At 37.1% G+C, this 23,219-nt stretch overlaps 1 protein-coding gene across 1 annotated transcript in view; it reads left to right on the top strand.

The window, feature by feature from the left end:
* The window catches only part of DKK2 (dickkopf WNT signaling pathway inhibitor 2), a 98,147-nt gene extending 76,028 nt beyond the window's left edge, over positions 1–22,119 (top strand). The window contains exons 2-4 of the mRNA XM_045820313.1: positions 15,610–15,760; positions 17,211–17,366; positions 19,909–22,119. Coding sequence (XP_045676269.1) covers positions 15,610–15,760; positions 17,211–17,366; positions 19,909–20,159 — 558 coding nt within the window. The 3' untranslated portion in view covers positions 20,160–22,119. The remainder of the gene's footprint in view (positions 1–15,609; positions 15,761–17,210; positions 17,367–19,908) is intronic.
* The last annotated feature ends 1,100 nt before the right edge of the window (positions 22,120–23,219 follow it).

Here is a 23,219-nt window from a genome sequence, read left to right as displayed (position 1 = left end):
GACTTCCAGGAAGTCCAGGAAACTCAGAGGGTCCCAAAGAAGTTGGACCCAAGGAGGAACACACCAAGGCACATCATAATTACATTACCCAAGATTAAAGTGAAGGAAAGAATTCTAGAAGCAGCAAGAGATAAGGGGACAGTAACCTACAAAGGAGTTCCCATCGGACTGTCAGCTGATTTCTCAAAAGAGACCTTACAGGCAAAAAGGTCCTGGAAAGAAGTATTCCAATTCATGAAAGGCAAGGACCTACATCCAAGATTGCTCTATCCAGCAAAGCTTTCATTTAGAATGGAAGAGCAGATAAAGCGCTTCTCAGATAAGGTCAAGTTAAAGGAGTTCCTCATCACCAAGCCTTTATTATATGAAGTGTTAAAGGGACTTATCTAAGAAAAAGAAGATAAAAAATATGAACAGTAAAAAGACAGCAAACTCGCAGTTATTAACAACCACACCTAAAACAAAAGCAAACTAAGCAGACAACTAGAACAGGAACAGAACCAAAGAAATTGAGATCACATTGAGGAATAGCAATAGGGGAGTGGGAGGAGGAGAGAGGGGGGAAAGGTACAGAGAATAAGTAGCATAGATGGTAGGGGGAAAATAGACAGGGGGAGGGCAAGAATAGTATGGGAAATGTAGACACTAAAGAACTTATGATACATGGACATGAACTAAAGGGGGGAATGTGGGTAGGAAGGGGTGTGCAGGAGGGAGGGGAGTGAAGGGGAGAATGGGACAACTATAATAGCATAATCAATAAAATATATTTAAAAAATAAAAATATAATTGCCATACTATTATCAAAAGCAGGGGTGAACAATACTACTTGAATATCATTAAATATCCAGTAAGTAAAATTCTTGAGTGCTTAAAAGTTTGGAAATTTGGGGGGAAAATAATTACAATTAAATTTTGAGATTTGTAATAAACATCAGTAGTTGGTCGCTAGTGTTCTGTAAAGTGACACGTCGATTAAGCGCCTAGGTAAAGTGTAAAATCATTTTGTAAAAAGTACATCTGCAAAATAGCTGTCGTTTCCAGGAGCCTGTTGTCTTCAGGGCCTCAGAGAAACTGGTCTAGTTTGTAGAGAAGTTCTAACAACTGTGGCATATGTTAGCCAGAGGAGAATTTTTGGCTGGTGAGATGGTGAATTCAAGGATCCACGGCTGGACTGAGGTTATGAGGGGAGTTGTTGAACTCTAGTGAGAAATGTGGAAAGCTCATCCTCACCACACCCAGGTTATGCACCCAAATTCCCAGACAGTTTTTGTATTATTTCCGGCAGTCTGTCCTCAATGAAAACCATACCACTCTATCACTGGAAACACATTTTCCCTTTGATTGGATATTAGTTGAAGACTCAGCAGTGAACCAGCCAGAGAGCGGGACATGGGTGTGTATTATAACCCCATCTCTGTACATCCAAACATTAGATAAACAATGGAAAGATTCCCCCGCAGAGGTTACCAGGACAGATTGCTGGATGTTACAAAGTTCCCTCTACAGCTTTCCAAACATATGTTGGCAGTTGTGACAGAGAGTTAATTTGTCAGTACTTAAGATGTTCACTACTTTGAAGACAAATAGCTCTATGAATAGTTTCTGTTAAATATTAATGTTAATTATTATTATGTAGCCAGTAACTGCTTGATTAATGCTCTAACTGATTCCTTCTATAAAACTGTTTTGGAGACCTGTGATTTTTTTGGAAGGTTTGCAGAAAGCAAAACTGGACTTCTTAGCAAATTTGCTGTTATTTATCAATATTTTTATATAAGAAAGCCATTATAATATGTCTTGGAACCATCATTTCTAAGTTGTAAACAGCTTTCAATATACCATCTATAAAAATTCAACTCCAATTCTTGAGTCTATGGAATGTGCAGCCTTATTTCAAGAGCTCATTCCTAGCTTTTCTAAACCATCCTGCTTGAAACCCCAGGAGAATCAGGTCTGCGTGAATTAGAGTGTGCTCAAGCATGGGAGATGAAAAGCAGCACAGGACCAGATCCTGATGTTTTTGATCTGCCCTCGCAAAAGAGCCTGCCTGGTGCTGGGTTTTGTAATAAAACTCACTTCATCTAAGGTTAACGTGGAGACAGCTTGACTTGCTTGTGTGCGTAAAGCTCTGCTGATCACAGTCAAACCCAGGAAATGTTACAGTCAGGCTGTCATCTGTCCTCTCTGATACCTGCTGTGCCCAGGTCGGGCTATGCCTTTCCTCTTCCTACAAGGAAATCCAATCGCTCTGTTCTCTAGACTCTGCAGCTAAACTGCCCAGAAGACTTATAGAGACACAATCTTTTCAAACACAAATTGGCATCTCTGCCTAGACTCAAAACATGTATTAAACATGTAACTTAAAAAGTTTAACCTGTGAGGTAGAGTTCCTATTTCTTGAGTCTTTGCCATGCAATAGGCTTATATCATTCTTTCATAAATATCAAATATAAACTTAGACTGAGCTGAATAAAGACCTTTGAAAATTTCTCTAAGATTTTAAACTTTTGAGTAGGATCTGAAAAATGTATGTATCTCTACATTTCAATGTGTGAGATTAATGACAGGAATTGGATAGGTGTGCACAATAACTATAGACATGGTTTAAAAGGAATTGGCTCAAAACTAAGAGGCATTTGTCTGCATTTTGTGTGTGTGTTTGTTAACCTGCCTGGGGAGAGCCTTGTTAACTCAACTTGTTTAGAATAATAATCATGTTAGACATCAAATAAACATGTTAGTGGTGGCATTCCATGGGGCAAGCATTTGGAAAAAGGTACTTTAGTTTTTTATGTCCTGGTTGTTACATTGCTGTGACTAAGGTGTATCAGGAAATTGAATCCCTTTATTATTCCACCTATGTATCTCCAAAATGATACAGGAAGCCAGCAAATGAGTTGCTCATTTCTTCTCGTTTCTTTGCAAAAACACCTCATGGTGATAGAGGTCAACTAGGGACACTATCAGATATGATCTACCAATGGGAAAAATATTGAGAGGCAGAGATGAAAAAAGTTAGAAAGAAGCATTTTGGATGGAGTGTCACATTGATCCCCGGAAGGACCCAGTGTTACAGTTCCCACCCACCAAAAGGTTTAAACAATGTTGGGGGGACAGTTAGGAAAGAGGTGCCATACAGAATCGCTGCTGTGAATGGCGACTAGGACAGCATTACTGCTGTGGCAGAGACCACTGATGCCACTTAGACACCAAAGAGCTTACTTTTCACTTAGATCGGCGATCTTCAACCTTTTTCATCTCACGGAACATATAAACTAATTACTAAAATTCTATGGCACATTAAAAATGTTATTTTTTGGCCAATCTGACAAAAAAGAAGTGTAATTTTGATTTGTGTACACTGGACAGGTCTTGTTGTGTTGGCTGTTGTCATTTGTTTTGCTTGAAGTCTAAGGGAAAAGACATCAGTGCCCCTAACTAAATAGTCAGATATTGCTTGTTTTAAAAATTCCTGTGACACACCATCATGTGGCGGCATACTCCTTGAAAATTGCTGTATTAGATAATTTATATTTTCTAATGTGAAAAATATCAGCCACAAAAACGTAATGTAAAATAACTGATGATAGCACTCAAAGCTGTGAATCTAAACTCAACATGAAACATTGGAAGTCAAGTTGCCGGCTGGAAAAGTACTCATCACCCAATCCCCCCTTTCCTTAAACACAATGATGCCCTTAGGTATATAGATGCTGGTTATAAATGGTTTATGCAGATCTTATTTCTTAAAATCTATTAAAAATATCTATAAAATCATCTCTTCATTTTCAAATCCTTTCTTCTTACCATCTTGTGATGGTACTTTCATGTGCATTTTTTTTTTGTCAATTCAATGGTATAAATTCCCAACCACTGTTTCAACAAAATCACATTCACTAATTCATTACTGGACAAAATGTGGAATGCTAAATTATTCCAGTCATTATGTGACCATTGCAGATACAGATGAAAGATGATTCTCTAATCAAAGAGTTTAGTGAAAGCAAAGAATTCAACAGAGCATGATATGTATCACGGTGCAGATGAGCATGAGGTGTCAGCAGGGCACAGATTACTAGGGGCCTTCCCATCAGCTTGGAGTGAGGAGCCATCCTGGAAGTTTTCCCAAAAGTCAAGTTACTTGATACAGTCTCTGAGTTATGAGTTGGAATTATGCTAATGATTAATTATATGGAGGAAAGGTGTTCCTGGCAGAGAAAAGTGTTTGCAAATACATAGTCATGAGAGAGTGGGGCTGCCTGTCTCATGTGCACATAGCCTGTGGGGCTGCAGTGTCTAATTCAGGTGCCAGCAGCACGTAAGGATCACATGCCGTGCTAAGAAGGAAAATGCTTTCTGTGTATCTTTATTATAACATAGCTGTCTTCTTTGATTAAAACAAACAAACAAATGAACAAGAACAAATGGGACAGAATTCAGATAGGATTCCAAACAGAATTCTAGAATCACTTTACTAGTAGATATGAAGAGAAAAAATTGAAAAATGTATAGAATTATAGACTGGCCCCAACAAAGTTGTATAAAACCTCTATTAACTATATGGCTAATGAATTTTGTTCAATTTGTTCCCCTAGATTTCCTTAACCAAACAGTCATGTGAGCTAGGACATATTTACCACAGTCCTTGGAGGGACCCTTACTACCTTAGCTGCTCCCCACTTCTCTTCTCACTTTCCCTCCCCCATCTCACATTTTAAAGCTCCGCATTTGCTGCAGTCTGCTGGAATGTTAGGCCAGACACAGGGGTATTAGCTAGACTCTGATGCCAGCACATTTGGAGATCTTTAGTGATGAACAAGGGCCAAGAAAAGAAGCAATAAGCATACAGAGGAGCATACTCTTTGCACAGGCTGGAAGGACCAATGGGGATGGAAGAGGTGCCTTAAGCCCAGAGACATGATTTCATTTTTTTTCATTTAGTAATAAGTCACCTGGTCCCTATTGCATTATTACAAATGTTCTGGTCACCAAACAAAGCAGATGCACTGGGATGTATGTGGTGTCAGGGACCAACGTCTTCAATGTGTTTTCTTTGTAGTTACTAACACATTGAGTATGTCATTACAAGATGTACCCCATTCCTGAGACTGAGATTTGAACACTAGGGTCACATAAAACAAAAGATTCTGTCATCTGGCTCAGAATTTCCTCCTTTTTCAATCCCCTAGCAAACATTTAAATAGAACTTTTTTGATAGAAGTGGGTTATAAGCCAATGAGTGACATCCTTTGCTAGACCTAAATTTTCTTTGTCCTTGTGTGTGTTCACCTTCCCTCCCTTCTTCCACACAATAAGGATTTAAATTGGGCCCTGGGTAGGAGGCTGAAAAGACCATGTGTCCATTGAGATATTAATTATTTTTTGGAAAAGTATTTTATTTTGATAAACAACGTGTGGCCGTATAATTGCTATTATTAGACACCAAAAGTCAAAATACAAGCTGGTGCTTTTCAACTCAATCATTTTTGAATGTCTCAAATACATGAGTAGCCTTGGCTACTGTAATTTCCTCCATCAGGAAGTCAAGCAACCACTCCCCCTGGATACTTTTCACCTTGTCATTGTGTTAGAAACTCTGAGACTGGTTCAAACTCTCTCAATTGTAGTTAGTCCTAATCTTTGGAACCCTGAAATGGTAATATAAGTGTGCATAGAGTGCTCCTTGCATGAATATGTATGTGGGATGTGCATTACCAACTGAACATACCAAATAAATAAAAATGAAACACAGGCACAAAATACACATCATTTAACTGTTACAGGTTATGAAATATTGGCTTGACATGCCCAGAGAAGAAAGCAAGCTGAGAAATGAGAAAAATAAGGATTTTTAAAAACTGTTTACATGAGATAACACCCATTCCTTTCTCTTAGTAATAGACAAACCTGCTTATCTGAAGCTCAGGAGTTCAAGTCCTCCATGTTGTTGCACATATAACTGGCATCATAGTTGCTCTGTATATCAGCAGTATGTAATACCATAATGATTCCAGTCCAAGACTCTTCTCAGACTCACTGTTTATATTTCTCGAAATGGCAGAGGCAGAAATAGATGACTGACTTAGACAGAGTTCTGTGTTAGAACTGTGACCCACCTCTTCATCCTACTTTTTTAATCAAAAGGTTTCTTAGTTGATTTGATCTTTGTGTTATCACTATTAAGTAAACCTCTTACTTCAACCATCTAGTTAATCATTCTGGGCAATGCTTCTTTTCAAATGATTGCCTCCCTCCCCAGCACATCTGGAGGGATAAAATGCTGTCTGCCTTCTTGATTGTGATTCTAAGTTTGAATGATAACTGTTGTATTTTCAAGCAATATTTGTACAGGGCTTCAGGTAGTTATTAAACAGAAATTAAGAGTCCTTTCTCTGCAAAGAAATATTGAGAATTATATTTTCCCAAGTTTATTTTCCATTTTCTCAATCAAAAAAGAAAGCAATCTTTTCCATTTGATCAGTTTCCATGAACTGTTTCCTCAGAATCAGAATAGCAGAATAAAATGTAGTGAGTGGCCTTCTAACAGAAGTCTAGCCTAACTCCTAGAGGAAAGGAAAGAGAATTAAGGAAGACTAGAGAGATATAAAGTTTGCTTGGTCTATACTAAATGAAATGAGCTAAGATAATAAACACTAGCTCAAATAAATAATTGTTGGAACAATAGATTGTTCATATGGATTGCTTCACTGATAGTCTGATTCTGTGAAAAAAGGTAACATTAAGAATCTTCAGTCTGAATTCTTGATACTCTTGTATGAAGCCCTAGCTCTAGGAAAACAGAGTTATTCCAAGCTTTTCTAATATGACAACCATAAAGCATAAATTAGCAAAGTATAAGAAATTTCACTTAATTTTGTTCCACATTTATTCAATAGGGTTCCTTAGATAACTCACACATACACACTACACACCCTTTCATATCCTCATTTCTAAACCTAGGATATTATAAATGAAAATGACTCAAAGTAAAATATTTACCAACAATGATCTATTCTATCATTGTAAAGATGGTCTTTCCTAAAGAGCAATTTTAAAGTGTGTTAAATTTTCATATCTCCCTAGACATTAATATTTGAACTTTAAATGCTATTTTCATTGGAAAGGGAAATTTGATGATATACCAAAAAATAAAAAATAAAAACACATCATCTATTTATCATAATTGATATGAGGAGAGAGAGTACTTGTTTTGTAAAGAGCTGCAGGATACAAAACACACAACCAGAAATAAACAAACAAAAACACCCCAAACCAGCAAAGCTTTGCATTGCTAACAAGACACAGGTGCACACGCATGAAGCTATGAAACAATGTAGCCACAATGGGTGTGTTGACGTCTCTGAGTTTACACTGTATTTCTCCCAAAGTTCACTGGTGTGTTTGTTATGCATTATTTTACTTTTTCATCTAATTTTAGAAATTCTCAAGCCTACCTCTAAGCACAGTGGCTAAGTAATGAGTGAAGATGAACCTGCCTGAAAATATTGTATTTGTTGTTGTCATTGAGTGTCTTACTCAGTATTGATGTCAGGGGACCAGTCCCTCACTTAGACCGATGTCCACATGGGAGATAACACTGAGTCCATGTCTCACGTAGAGCAGACATTGTCTGTAAAATATAAGATCTGTCTGGAAAGTGTCCAGCTATGTACTGTGAAAGATAGAGACATTTACTGAAGAAGGTTCAAGATACAAGAAACATTGTACATAGCACAATGATACCTCAGTCCCCTTCAAAGTAGGCACCTTGGGCCCTCACACAGTTCTCCCAATTGCCATCAGCTGCCCTGTCTTATTTTCCTGAATCTCATCCACAGTCTGAAATCTCTTCTTTTTCAAAGAAGATTTTAGTTTTGGGAAAAGCTAGAGGTGACAAATCTGGGCTATAGCGGGGCTGAGTCACCCAGATGATTTCATGTTTCACCAAAAATCTCTGCATAAGATGTGATGCAGGTGCAGGTGCATTGTCATGATGAAGCTGCTAATCACCAGTGACTCATAACTGTGGCCTTCTGAATCATCTGAATAGTTTCTACAGAGGAATGTTCCAGCTTAAAGCAAAATTTGATGCAGATTCATTGCTCTGCTCACTCAGTCATTTTGAATGCAATGGCCACACAGTACACATGCTCACTCAATGGCGTCTAGTGCCCCCACTGACTAGTAGAGTGAAGTGGTCTTTGTTCACGCATGCACCTTTCAGTCCACTCTCCTTGGCTGCCAGGTTACAATGAAGTTGTGTAAACTGTTCTTGTTATATTAACAGTGGCTTGACTTTTTCTGGACAGACCTCAATATAAGAGGAACCTTTAGTCTTTGCAACAACTCTATAAGCTGTATTTCCCTATCTTATCTGATAATATGACCACCAGGATAGTATTTATTAAAATACAGATACCCAGACCATATCTACTCCTATAGGAATAGAGTCTCTATGAGAAGACTGTGTAAAAATAGTTTTTAAAGAAATCCCATGAGGTTTTTATGATTAGGTAAGTAGGGAAATGTTGCTGAAGGTAACAATATGTCCAGCTTATCAAGGAGGAAACTGAGACTCAGTTAAGTACTTGTAACATCGAGTTCAATGTGGAGGCATAATTCAAAAGGCAGTGTAACTACAAAATTTTTCCTGGCACATTACCTTTCTGAAGGTCATGAGGTCAGGAAAATTTGTAAGGTACAATGCAAGTTTTATATTATAGACATTCAATTCTGAATTTGGAAGAAAACTTGAAACGATGTGGTTTCTCTGATTTGGTTAGAACAATTATATTCAACCAGTCACAGAATTTATAAAGGGCTTTATAATTATATATGAAATGTAACGGTTTCTGATCCCTGCAGCAAAAGCACTCCTGAGGTGCCACTTTTTGAGCATGAGATAGAATTGTTTTCCCCTATATATTCCAAATGAGGGGGGAATGCGTCAAAAACAAGCAAAACTTTTAGCCAGGTAAACTTGCTGCTTCAGATTTCTCTGAGTACCGAGACTACAGGGGAAGAAGGGTTAGCACTCCCCATCTACCTCACAGTCAGTGGTAGTAATGTGCGGGTTACAGTGAGAATGTGGTCCAAGTTCAAAGTGGAGAATTCCCTGGAATCTTCTTTTTGCTTAATGACACACAGAGAACAGAGAAGTTAGGGAGGCCCTTGACTTTATTTCACAGAATGATTGTTTAAGTGAGGTTTTCTGAATACATTGGGGAAGTTAATGGACCACTGGCAGAAATCCATCATTATAATTTATAACCTCGGCAGTATTAGTATAAATTCTCTCAGCTCTGAACTTTATATGAAAAAACAAAGGTCTAACAAGCGTAGCCTTAAGTGAATATGTGTAAGAGGTACTTATACACAAGTATATTCCAGACAATTTTAAGTATGCTACTCTAGTGTGCATAGCACAAATTGTTTTAAGGGAATCAATTTCCAGATCCTCAACCTCCATTGTTCTTTTTCTTAAAATTGTCTGGAATATGCTTGTGTTTACAATAAGTTTTGACATTTTATTGGGGGTTGGGGGGGAACCATTGTGCATTCCAAATTTTCTTTGCACTTCTGGCATTAGCCAGAGGTACAAAAAAATTTTTTGGATGACAAACTAATGTAGAATTTGGAATATTGGTTTAACAAAGATATTCTTAATGGTTGATTAGGGCATTCCAAATGCAAGACACTTTTCTTTCTTTGTTTTTATCATTAATTCTTTAAAAGTGAAGCTTGGTTCCAGTTGGAAAGTTCTAGATACAGAATATTCAAATTAGTTGTGGTGACTTTTATATTTTAAAACTTAACTAAAAGTTTTTAAGCTAATTTAATTTTTAAATCTAGCAATAAATATGTTGTGATTTAGGATCAATATGCATTGATCAGTTGAATGATGTCAAATTGCTGTGAACTTCATTTTATAAAATGCATAATGTTATATATCGTAATAACAAAACAGAGGTAAACTTACGCCAAAAATTTTACATGTCAAATGTGTGAAAAAACATTTGTTTTTCAAAATTATTTTAGGGACTAAACAGGCAAAATATGTATAAAGTACTGAACCAGTTGTGTCTGGATTGTAGTTGGTGTTTAATAAATAAATACCAAATAAATTATTATTGAATATTGAATGACTACCAAGCAGCTGCCTTAATGAAGCTATGGCACACTTCCAGAACGTCATGAAATACCTTCACTTTTCTGCTGGAATTTAATATAGCGCAATCCTCCTGGCCTTAAGTTCAGGAAGCCTAAAGATAGTACACCCTTATCCCCTAGAGGCAATTGTGGAATCATGGACAATGGAAAAGAGCGGACTGCACAGCCCGTGGCTTGCAGTGTTCAGCTACGCAGGAGCCAGACAGAGGTGATGCCGCTGGACCTCCTGCAGTTGCAGTTGCAGTTACAGGGCTTGAATTTGAAATTACCACCTTCAAGGGTAGCATGCCTGGTTTGTTCATGAAATATAGATCTGTCATATGAAATGTCTGATGAGGAAAATTAATCTTTTCTCTAACAACCTAGGGATAGCCAGCCTGATCTGGTTTCCCACATGTAACTGCCAGCCTTGTGCTGTTTCTTGGAGACCCCAGCTCCTTACTGCTACCTTCCCTCGCTCCAAATGTTTCTTATTCCTGCAGCTGGGTCACCACCTCCCCCATCCCCTGCAGGCTTTTTTTCTGCCTGCCCAGCTGATGATATTTTTCTGGCTCCAGAAAACTTCCGAGGTTGTAACAAACAGTGCTTGGGGGACAAAGGATTGTCCAGATTAAAACAACAACAAAACTAGGACGGTCTTGCAAAAATCCGGATGGGTGGCCACCCACATGAACAATTGGTGATATTTCCCTCTTCCTTTCTGCTCCCCTCTATTACAGGGGAACAATGCCATTATTTTGAAAACTGGGGAATTAAACTAAGGTTTAGTTTGGCCAAATGTCTATTCGATAGCCAGTACTGCTGAGATACCTGAAACACTTTTTCTAATTTTATTATTTTTACTGATCTGATTACTTCATTGCTGCATTTGAACATTCTAAGGAATGGACAGTACTTGAGAAATAAGAACAAATTCAATCCTAAATCTAAGTCTCAAATTAATAGGCCTTTTCTCTGCAGTTTTGAGAATAATTGAAAAACAATGCTGTTAGGTCACATAAGATGTAGTAACATTTCTTTTTCTTTTATTCATTAGAATATTATGTAATTATTATTATTTGCATCATGGGCTTTTGCTTATAACTTTAATTATGTTGAGTTTAACTGGACATAAACTGTTGTCAAGAAATGGAAGGAGAAACTGTTGTCCGCAGTCCTGTCGGTGGCTTCCGCCAGTGTTCTGTCATGACAACAGCCACAGCAGGACATGCTGTTGATGTTCGGAGGCTTCTGGAGAGAGAAGTGGCCAAGTTGACTTTTTAGTCTCTAATCCCAGTGCCCAGGTCACCACTCAAACACCTTCTCCATGTGCTCACTAAACTATCACTACTGAACGCTGAGTCGTGACACCTCGCAGGCAGGCCTGAAATCCCTGAGCCCCTGCTGCCGAGCACAGACCTGTGCCTTCACTAGTGGAAGTCTCTTGGCCTCTCTTCATGTCATTGCTAAAATTTTAAATAATTATTTCAAAGTAGCACAGAGTAAATGGAATGAAAAAATCCTTTATACTAAGAAAAAATGCTCATTTCTGATTGACTTTATTCAAGCTGTGTCCAGTGTGTCAATGTATTTACATTTTCTCTTTAGTTCATGCCATGGCTGTAATGACAACTAGCACTGCTATTTAGAGAAAACTTTTTTTTTCTTTTTTTGCCTAGGAAGGCGGTCAGGCATAAGTTCTTTGTGTTTTGACCTGATCCTGGATAGCTCTCAGACATCCTTAATTTATGGCCCATCATCATCTGCTATTATTAGGCTTCTCAAATGAATTCATCTCCTAATTGTGACCAAAGCTAAGTCATGAACGATTCTTCATGACGGTGATTATTCTTGGATGCTCACGGAGCCAGATTCCTGTTCTAGTGTTTCATTTTGTTTTATTTCCTTTATTTACTTATGTATTTATCCTCGTCTGAGGATATGCTTATTGACTTTTCTTTCATTTTATTTTATTTCATTTTTAGAGAGAGGGGAAGTAAGGGGAAGAGAGAGGGGGAGAAACATCAGTGTGAGAGAGAAACATTGATTGGTTGCCTCTTGCATGTGCCCCGACAGGGGACCAAACCCACAACCTAGACTTATAAATGATGACCAACTGAAGCACACTGGCCAGGGCAATTTTGGAGTATTTCAGTATGGGGCAAGTGGTTCAAGTCTCTCTCTAATTCTATCACTTGAATTAGAGAGACACAGACAGTCACTGTTCCTCAGACTGTTTACCCAAAGTCAAGTAAATGAGGAGTCCTAAAAATTCACTATGAACAATTTCGATAGCAGGTAAAATAAATCAGTCTTTTTACACATTTGTAAAATAAGTACCAAGGAAGCATATTATTTTTTTTGTTATTAAATGGAAACTTAAATTACTCAAATTCCCTTTTTGTTAGTCACAAACCCATCATCAAATAAGACCAGGAACAGAGTTTGGGAGCCAAAGTAAATGGAAAATAAAGATTTTCTTCATGAGAAAGTTTCTGAATGGACCTTTATTAATGTATATAATTCCCTTCAGTGGTCTGTTAATCGCCATAGTCATCACTGCTTAGAATCCTCCATATCAACTTTCACCAAGTGCTTCTTTTTCCTTCCCTCCCTCCCTCTGTCTCCCACTCTATGACACTTTTCAGACGTAGTAAAGGGGTTAAGGTAGGGGGAAAATCCTCAACAACAAGATGAAGAGTCCTTATACTTGGGTTGAAAATGTCTTGTTTAAAACTCTCTACTGAAAAATAATTCATTAGGCTGAAAACATGAGCATTGCTATGAATTAATGGGTCAGGTCCTATTTTCTCATGTTCTTCATTTCCTTGATAATGGCTAAGGCAAGGGGAACTTTATGGCTGAGTGGAGAGAGTTGTGCTGGGGGACTCTGATTTCAGAAGGCCAGAATGCCCCCAAATATCACTTCCTTTCCCTATAACCTGCTTCAATTAATTTGTGGCATCCTTTCTTAATTTTACACATACATAAAAGCTATTTGTTGGAAACAGAACTATTTTATAAGCAGACTAGAAGCTATGGAACATAGCCTGGCATGTCAATTATTAAAATTTATTTTTTAATTGTCAAAGAATTCTTCTCAATATTATGTTCTTGGATTCCATTCTAAGTATAAGTTCACATTAACAATAACTTTCCTTTAAAAAAGAAATCCTACATAATTTTTCTGCCTGTGTCATTTCTGTTTGAAGTCTATTAAAAGATATATTGCAAGGTAACAAAGCTACTTATTGTCTAATATATTTTCTCAGAAAAAAATGAGCTCAGCTCTAAGAGAAACTGTGAGAATTTTACTGTGATCCCATTCAAATAAAGGACTACTATGCACATTATTTTTATATTATCATCTGTATTGAATATTTGCAATTTCGATATTTTTCATTTCTTATCCACTAAGAGTGAGAAGATAATGTGCTTTCCACAATTTTCTGGATAAATAACTGCTTTTAGCAAACAACTTGGTTTATACAATATAAACTGTTTTTTCAGGAATGGAACCAAGTATTATTTCATATTCAGATGCTCTTGAAGATGTGTTGTTTGAAGTGCAAATTGCACATGATGTTTTAGGTGGCGTGTGTTTATTTCTGTTGAAAGAACATGTCCTATTTTTGAGGAAGGAAAAAAAAACTTGTAAGACATCAAATGTTTCTTGCAAAACAATTTGGTGAAATAAATGTTAATTAATAGGATCCTTGTGAATTGTATTTCAGTTAAAATGAATGGGTTTAAATATAAAGGGAGTAAAATGCTTGGGGGAAAGAGTGTGGCAAGTCAGGAAGTGGCATTTGTTTTGTTTTTGTTGGTTTTGGAGTCTTGAAAAATGGCATATTACTCTGAATCAACTTCATTCAGACTCTCCCCTAAGCCTAATAATAGAGTTCCAGAATGGGACACTAATAATCCAATTCATCGTACAGCTTTATCTGACTCCATTGATAACAACACAGGCATCAAATATTGCCACTGTGCAGTCCTTTAAAAGCACTTTCAGTTTAAAGTTAGTGGTTTTTCTAGTTTTTATTTTCTCTTGAGTGTAAACAATAAATTGTAATGATGCTAAAAGTATTTTTTCATAGAACCACATGTAAAATTTTCAGACTCACACATCAACTTCATATTTATTTCCTCTTACTGAAGATCATCCAGTCTAAATGAATACCATGTGGGAGGTTGAATGGATGCACACAGTGTATACACAAAAGCAGGAGAAGGGCATGGGAGAAAGGCAATGGTAGAAACAGAGAGAATGAAAGAGAGTCAGAGAAAGAGAGAGAAGGGGAAGAGGAACAAGCAATGCATGCAAAATTAGGCCATCAAACCTCATGTCGTAAGTAAAGCACTCAATTCATACGCATTATTTGAGTCACAAAAATGCTATCCCATAGTTTATATTGATATCATTAGTGCTTGTTTTAAAAACTACATAGCTTTTTTTCCTATTTTTCAATTAAAAAAGTAACTATGTATTACTCTGAAAGTCAGGGGGAAAAATGAACTGCCAAAGAAAGAAAGAAAGAAAGAAAGAGAAAGAAACCTCCCTGTCAACATGCCTCAAAATATGAGTGAGTTTGATGTCTAGTGTGACATTTCAGTTTATCAGCTCTCACACTCTGAAAACAGGGATGTTTTAAGTGGTCTAATAACTTCCAAGAGACAAGGAGTATATAACTGTAGAATCTGTTTTTATTTTTGGAGATGCTATGACACTGCTTAAGTAGCCTCCTGAATGCATAACTTGGTAGGGAAATGTAGGACTAGAAGTACTTTCTGCATAGATTGAAGGTGCAGCAGCCAATGGGGCTATTCTTATGTGTAAGGAGCCTGCTCTGTAGTTTCCTGAGAGCATGATGATGGGATTGGGGCTTAGCCTCTCTCTGACCCCTCAGAGTACTGCCGGGCTGTTCATCACCACCTTGGAAGTGGTTCTGCTCCTTGTCCACCACAGGCAGGGATTGTGAGGACTTACTCTTAAAATATACATTCCATAATTGGGTAGATGCATTTCAGGTTCTAGCACAGCCATTTGTTATGTTATTTGACCCTCCCCTCATCTTAGCGTAGCAAGTGAAAACAAGATGGCTAAGCTGTTTCATTCACACCTTAAATGAGTGGCACTATAGTTATACTGATTCTAAGCCCCCAAAGTCGCTTTTAAGAGCTCTCCTAATCAGTGCAAAGTGTAAATTTTAACTCCAAAGTTGTGTCAATGAAAATATATGAAGTGTCAACTTTACTTTTCTGACCATCAACAATCAATGTTCCTAAGGTTCTCAGTAAAGTATGTGTCATTATGTAGGATCTATGCTCAGAACATTATCACAATGGTACATATTATGACTTATTTTTTATCATAATTTGGAACAGTAACTTTTCATAAGTGTTAAAAGACCTAATCTACTTTGCTTTTGGTGTTGTTTTCCCACTTCATGACAGGCCTACCCTTGCAGCAGTGATAAGGAATGTGAAGTTGGGAGATATTGCCACAGTCCCCACCAAGGATCATCGGCCTGCATGGTGTGCCGCAGGAAAAAGAAGCGCTGCCATAGAGATGGCATGTGTTGTCCTGGTACCCGCTGCAATAATGGTAAAGATCGTGCTCGTGGGCTTCTTTCTTTTCACCTAGGAGATCTGGCGACTTAGGCTACCTTTTCCTTAGACTCCTGATATGTAAATATCAGGACTTTTTAAAGTCTTTTTTAAAAAAGAGTTTATTTATTTATTTTTAGACAGAGAGGAAGGGAGGGAGAAAGAGAGGGAAAGAAACACCCATGTGTGGTTGCCTCTCACACGCCCCCTACTGAGGACCTGGCCCACAACCCAGGCATGTGTCCTAGACTGGGAATCGAATCTACAACCTTTTGGATCACGGACTGGCCTTCAATCCACTGAGCCACGCCAGCTAGGGCATAAAGAATATTTTTAAATAGGCAAGAATTGGAACATGGTTTAGATAATATTACCTAGATTACCTCTAAAATCTTAATTTTTCTAAACTCTGGTAACCTTTTGTATTTAATATTGTATGCTGAGCTAAGATTTGCCCCATTGAAGAGTTAAGTGGAAATACCTAGATGTTCTATTCTACTAAACACATGAACAGATACATGCAAAAGTACTAAAGAAAAGAACCTGCTGTGATGTATCAATGCAGTTTTGAGTCCGTCTTCCAATTTCATACCAGTTTCATACCTTGATTCTTATACTCAAGATATCTTCTTTTGAAGGCTTTAGCTGGTGGCACACTCAGATGGTGATGGAGTGATTGGTTCTTCCAAAAGGAGATACAGGAATCTATTCCCCAGACACTCCATAAGCATGGCTTCACCCAATCTCAATGAATTTATCAGCACAAATTCAGCATTAATAATAAAATGAAGAACCACAGAAGTGTGGTAAAACCACTAAATAATTGCAGAAGGTGATAAGAAACATACACTTCGTCATGTAAACAACATAATCAGACTTATGTTCCTATATTTGTTCCTTTCCTCTGGGCATAGTCCTACAGAAAACACCTTGGACAGGAGGTGAAAGGAAGAGGACCTCATAGCATTAGAGATGCTTACAGTGCAGATTAGGATTGTATTGTTGATTAAACAAAGGGACCTGAGTTCCAAAGGTGGATGTCTGATCATACCTTTTAAAAGTATGAATAGCTAATATTGATTTAATATTTTACTATGTTACTATTCTAAACACTTCACATGCATTCATGATAACTTAGTAAAATGAATTCTATCTTTTTTTCTGATTTTTACCCAGGATTGCTTAGCATTGAGAGAAGAAAGATGCCAATCAAGGAAGCTTGGCTCAGGGAAAAATTTTCAATACTCAGTTTTAATAACTTTGTAAATGAGTGAATGGATAAGCGAATAGATAGATGATAGACAATAAATAGATAGATGAGATAGATGGTTGGATGGATGGATGGATACATACATACATAGATACATAGATAGATAGAAAGAATACTTAGATAAGAGCCACACTGTATAGAATTGAGTAAGACTAATGGCTTACCTGACCATCTCCAGGCATCTGCATCCCAGTCACTGAGAGCATCTTAACCCCTCACATCCCAGCTCTGGATGGCACTCGGCACAGAGATCGAAACCATGGTCATTACTCAAACCATGACTTGGGATGGCAGAATCTAGGACGACCACACACTAAGATGTCACATATAAAAGGTAGGAATAACTGCAGTTTTATGTTTACTTTTTCTTGTTTTATAAAGAAGTACATAAAATATAGTTCATTAATTCTATTGGTTTCAGGAAGATACAATGAAGATATTTTAAGGGCAAATTTTATTCGATCTATTAATTCTTAATTTTGAGGATGCTTAGAGCTTTCTGGAGTTTCTAAATTGTTAGAAAATATGTGCTACAAGAATTGCAGCACCCTGACCAGCCAGGACCTTTTCTTAGTCAGTCCTGTCTTATACATGGAATTTGGAAGACGGTTTTTACACAGGCATTTCTGTCATGTATAAAAAGACAAAGCATTCTGAAAAGTAAATGGGAAAATATTTATTTCACATGGTTAAATTACTGTGTTTCTTAGTTTTTCTCACCTTTCAGATTCACAAATTTTATTTGTGAACATACAATTCATAAACAACCAGATAACATACAATTCATAAAACAGTTTACCAAAAATAATTGCTTTCTGGTGAGATTATGTATGGCCAGAAATCCTCTTTCTTGTTTCAGAACCTTTGAGAAGCCCAATCCGTAATAATAGAATTTAAAAGTATGAACCTTATTACTAGTAATACATTTTGACAGCATGAGGCACATGCATTTTTAAAGGAAGTTTTTTCAAGTGTATTTTGTGGAGCACTATTCTTTCTAGACATTTTATGAATAAAAATGCCCTGTATTCAAGAGTTTTGTAATAATGTATCTTGCCATTTTTATTGTTGCTCTAGTACAGTTGTTTCCATTTTCTCCCCCACCACTTCCCCCCACCCATCCCCACCTCCCACCCTCGATTCTAACCCCCTTTAGCTTTGTATATGCATATTGACATTTTTGGAACTTTATAATAAGTGTTGGTATATTGAAGGCTCTGAGAAGTCCAGTGATGAAGAAAACTGGTTAACTTTTTTTAAAATTTTATCTTAATCATTGTTCAAGTACAGTTTTCTGTCCTTTACTCCCTTGAAAATACTGTATTTCCCTGACTTGCTTGAACACAACAATTATTTCCCCACATTTTCATGTTCTGCAGTGAAGTCATTGTGTAGGATACCTGACCTATTAGTCCGACCTGGGGTACTAATGGTCATGTGAATAGGGCTAGAGATTGACAATTCTTCTTCAGCTACCCGTTGTCTATACTCCCTAATGGCCTGGTCCTTTACCCCTATCTCCCATTTCTACTCCATCAAATTCACATGCATTTGTTAGTACATGAGCATTTCTCTTTATTGTAACAGATGACTATCTCACTGTATATTTTCAAATTTACTAGTTATTTTATATAATTATGTGTGTAATTTTATGATGGCAAGTAGGAAGAAACCTCATGCCGATGGCTAGTGAGTTGTGTCTATGCCACACAGTGGGACTAGTTACATTTGGTGTGACAGAAAATCCTTTTGAGCAGGATTCTCATACCATGGTCTGCAGGTCAAATCTGTCCTGCTGCCTGTTTTTTTTTTTTTTAAATAATCTTAATCTTTTATTATAACACAGACATGCTCATTCATTTGGCATTATCTATGGCTCTTTTTGCAATACAACAGCAGAATTTATATCCTACAACACACAATCTAAAAAGCCAAAAACATTTCCAATCTGGATGTTACCGAGAAGTTTGCTGACCCCTTCTTTATACAGGTTACACATCAACCCAGCTGTGATGTGTGGGCGCTCTTTGCTGACTTAATCCTTTTTCTGAATTAAATACGCACATTTATGCTCCCACACGTTCTTTATGATGGGTTGTTTGTTGACCCTGGGGCTTTCTGCCCTTTCTCTGTATCGCAATATTTTATAGACTGCATTTCTTCGGCTCCCCGTCAGATAGCTTGTGGCCACGTGGATATGGCTGTGTGGGACACCGGCAAGGAGACGAAGGCAAAAGCCAGGGTGTTCTCCCTGCCTCCTCCGGTGTTTTCGGCAGGGCCATTTCTCCTTGGGGTTTTAGTCCTGCCAGCTGGACCTGTTCAGTTCCCATCCTGGATCCTTTAGCTTGAATGTGGTAGTGGCTTCCTGCTGTTTTGCTTTAGCATCCTCTGGTACTTCTTAGTCCTGCCATTACCTGTGTGATTAGTTCACTGCATGAAATGCCTTTTATTTTGAAGAATCAGTTTCTGTTTTCCTGGCTAGACTCTGCTACATGATCTTAGAAGTTCTTGAGAATTTCACCTTCCCACTTGAAGCAGAGTTTTTGTACAACTCTCAGAAAGATCCCAAATTAATTAATTTGAAAGCAATTCATTTTGTTTACTTATTTTTTTACTCACCTCGTAAAAAATAATAATGATGATCAAGGAAATATCTAGAAGCAGACTGTGACAAAGTAAAGAGGAAGTGCAGTCAAGCTATTTGTTAAACTTGACATTCAGACAAATATAAAAATATACAATAATGGATTTACATGATTAGAGGGAGAGCCAGTTGATGTGAATCCAAGACATTATGGAAAAGAGCATAAGTAAAATATTTTTGTGCTTCTTTTCTGAAGTGTCATGGTGATATATTTTGGTCATCATCCCTGCAGGGCATGAAGGAGATCCCTGCCTACGATCATCAGACTGCATTGAAGGGTTTTGCTGTGCTCGTCACTTCTGGACCAAAATCTGCAAGCCAGTGCTCCATCAGGGGGAAGTCTGTACTAAGCAGCGCAAGAAGGGCTCTCATGGCCTGGAAATCTTCCAGCGGTGTGACTGTGCAAAGGGCCTATCTTGTAAAGTATGGAAAGATGCCACCTACTCCTCCAAAGCCAGACTCCACGTGTGTCAGAAAATATGATCTCTTCAGAGGAAATGCATCATGAGCAGACTGTGAATCTGTGCATTTAATGCATCATGGCATGGTGGAAAATAGGATTTGGATCTCAGAAGAATGGCTAATGTAAGGCTTGTGATAAAAATATAAGTCACAGAGTAAGAGAAAGAAGAGAACCGAGTTGATTGGAAAGGGTGACAATACAACCAGTGTGTTTCCATTATGCCGCTTGTTTATGTAAATAATGTACACACTTGTGAAAATGCAATTACTGAAAAAAAGCACAGTGAAAGTTACTGACAAATACCATGTGACTTTCAAAGATTTTAGGTTGTGCTGGAGGATCGGTTTCCTTCTGATTGGTGATTGTCTACAAAATAACCTAAAAGCCATATTTCTGTTCAAAGTTATAGTTTAACAAAATACTCCCATTATATCTTTGTATACAATAAGGTCTAAAACATTAAAAAATTGTTAAATAGGAAATGAAAAAACAAGCAGAGTTAAGTCACAACATGGAATCACCTTTTAATTTGGAACATTACTACTATCCAATTAAAGGCCTTGGTGGACAAGGATAAAAGCAGTTGATATTTTCCAAATTATTTCAAAATAATTGCAGGTCTCTTATCAAGGCCTTTAGAAAAGAAAAAAAATAACTTGCTTTTCTTCAAACTGCTTACTTATATTTTCCAGTATTTACTTCCACGTATACTTACTAAAAACCAATATAACAAGACAAAAGTAGACCATTCAGATTCTCAAGGAATAACATTGCATCTGTCTAGATCGTATCTGAGTCCTACCATGAATATATTTTATTTTCCCATCTCTTCCCATTAGCCATGAAAAGCACAGAGCAAAATTTTACATACTGCAAATCTTTTTAAGATATCCAAAATACATGGGCAAAAAGCTAATAGAGAGATCATTACTTCCTAAAGCTTTGACATGCCCCATGTTGCATAGCATTATACTGGTAAACACCTTGCTCTTCACATACTCTGCGGTACAACAGGGTGAAGCTGACCGTTCAGACTGGAGTTGTGTTGGTCCTGCACTGAAGCCAGCAGGGAAATGGGCAAAACTTTGTCAAGTATCCAGGTTTGGGCCACTCATAGATATGTCAGAAGCACAAAATGACCTTTTATATTTGAGTCCCAGTGTTGCACAACCTAAATGGAAGTTTTCTATGGGATTTGTTATCTCAAATATTTACCACACAGAGGAGCACAGTGTGAGGTCAATATTTGACCCCAAAGTACATATTTTATACCTTTGAGGTCCTAAAATAATATGAGGAGTTCCCACAAAATGGGCTCCCAAGACAGATAGTACATAGTAAATGTCCATTGCCCTCAATCAGTGTCCAACTGGCTGGTGCCAACGTCTGATTTTTCTGCACCAACCATTCTCTACAACAGCTTTTTATATTTTTATTATTGTTTTGCCAAAGATATAGTTTCTGTTTTCTGCATCCATTGAGATAAAAAAATATATAAGTGGAATAACTTGTAAAATCTACATATTGCTAACCTATAAAAACCACAAGTTCTTCATTCTTTGAAACCATTTTATTACCTTTTCTACTTTACTCACTTCTAAATATTATGTCTAGAGCATAAGGCAAAAAAGTTATAGCTGTTATTTTTGACCTTTCCTTTTATAGACTAAAAGTCTTAATTTTCTTTTACTTAACCCTCATTTTCAGTCTCAAATTCAAGTTCTTCCAGTAGAAATTGAACCAAAACCTGCATGTCTATTAAGAATTTCAGCTTTCCACATACATTTACTAGGATAATTAAGATTTACATTTTTCTCATATGTCTGAAAAAAACAGAAAAATTTCAACGAATCTATTCAAGAACCAAAGTCTGTACAAACAGGATTCTATAAGCTTGGCAACATGAAAATGGAACATTTGAGTCAAACATTTCCTATGTAACAATTACATTTACAATCTGGTTTCTTCATTATTTCCCTTACAGACATCCCTTCAAAAATTATTATTTGAAATAATTTATTTACAGGAAATGTTAATGAGATGTATTTTCTTATAGAGATATTTCTTACAGAAAGCTTTGTAGCAGAATATATTTGCAGCAATTGACTTTGTAATTTAGGGGAAATGTATAATAAGATAAAATATATTAAATTTTTGTCTTTGAAAAATTGAATTCAGATTTTCTTGTATTTTGATGATGGGAAAAACTTTCACAGAATCATAGATTCTCAAAGTTCAACTGGACTCGATCTGATTTTGCAGTCCGAGTAGAAATCCTTTGGACAGCATCACTGTAAGATGATCCAAGGTGGTTTACTGTTACTGAAGGCAGCTTCTTTCATAGCATTACAGCTATAATTGTCAGAAAGGCATTTTTTCATTCGAGTATTTCAGCTTATGTTTTCCACTCATTTATTCTTATTTTGCCTTCTGGAACATCTTGGAGCAAGGATTCTCTACAAACTTCTTCAAAACCCTTGAAGCTACTCACCACATTTCTTATAATCTTCTCTCCAGGTTAAATTTTTTCAAAATAGAAGTGCCAGCATGCTTAGGATATTGGTTCATTCTTTTATGGTGCAAAGAAGATGCTTCCTGAACACAGAGATGTCGGGAGTGTTTGACAAATGGTACTTACCATAATGAGACTGGGCATGGTTGTAAGAGCCCATGTTGTACTGGAGATGTTAATGGCTGGAAAATGTGGAAAAATAAACACTCTTTAACATAGTGGAAAGGGTTAAGTATAGCGATGGCAGCTTAAGTTAGCTGAAGCAGCCCCACAGCTAAAAGTCAGAGTTGATACCTCTCACACTGCCAAAATAATCCACATTTCTAATTAGTCACTTAAGTGTACTCGTCAATAGTTATACATTTCCTCAAATTCAGAGCATTTGTGTTTTCTAGTTGCAGTGTATTTTTATACTATACCAATCATATGGGTGTTATTTTTTTTCTTTTTCCTTTCCACTGAGCTCAGTGAGATATTTTGAGAAGTGACAAATTGTCTTGACTTCCTTTTTAGCCAAGAAATGGAATGCCTATTGTAGCCTTAGGATTTGAGGAAACAATCAATTACA

The sequence above is a fragment of the Phyllostomus hastatus genome, unplaced genomic scaffold (assembly GCF_019186645.2).
Source record: "Phyllostomus hastatus isolate PE091 unplaced genomic scaffold, TTU_PhHast_1.1 phas_scaffold_39, whole genome shotgun sequence".
NCBI classification, from domain to species: Eukaryota; Metazoa; Chordata; class Mammalia; order Chiroptera; family Phyllostomidae; genus Phyllostomus; species Phyllostomus hastatus.
This window is presented reverse-complemented; position numbering and strand designations above follow the sequence as displayed.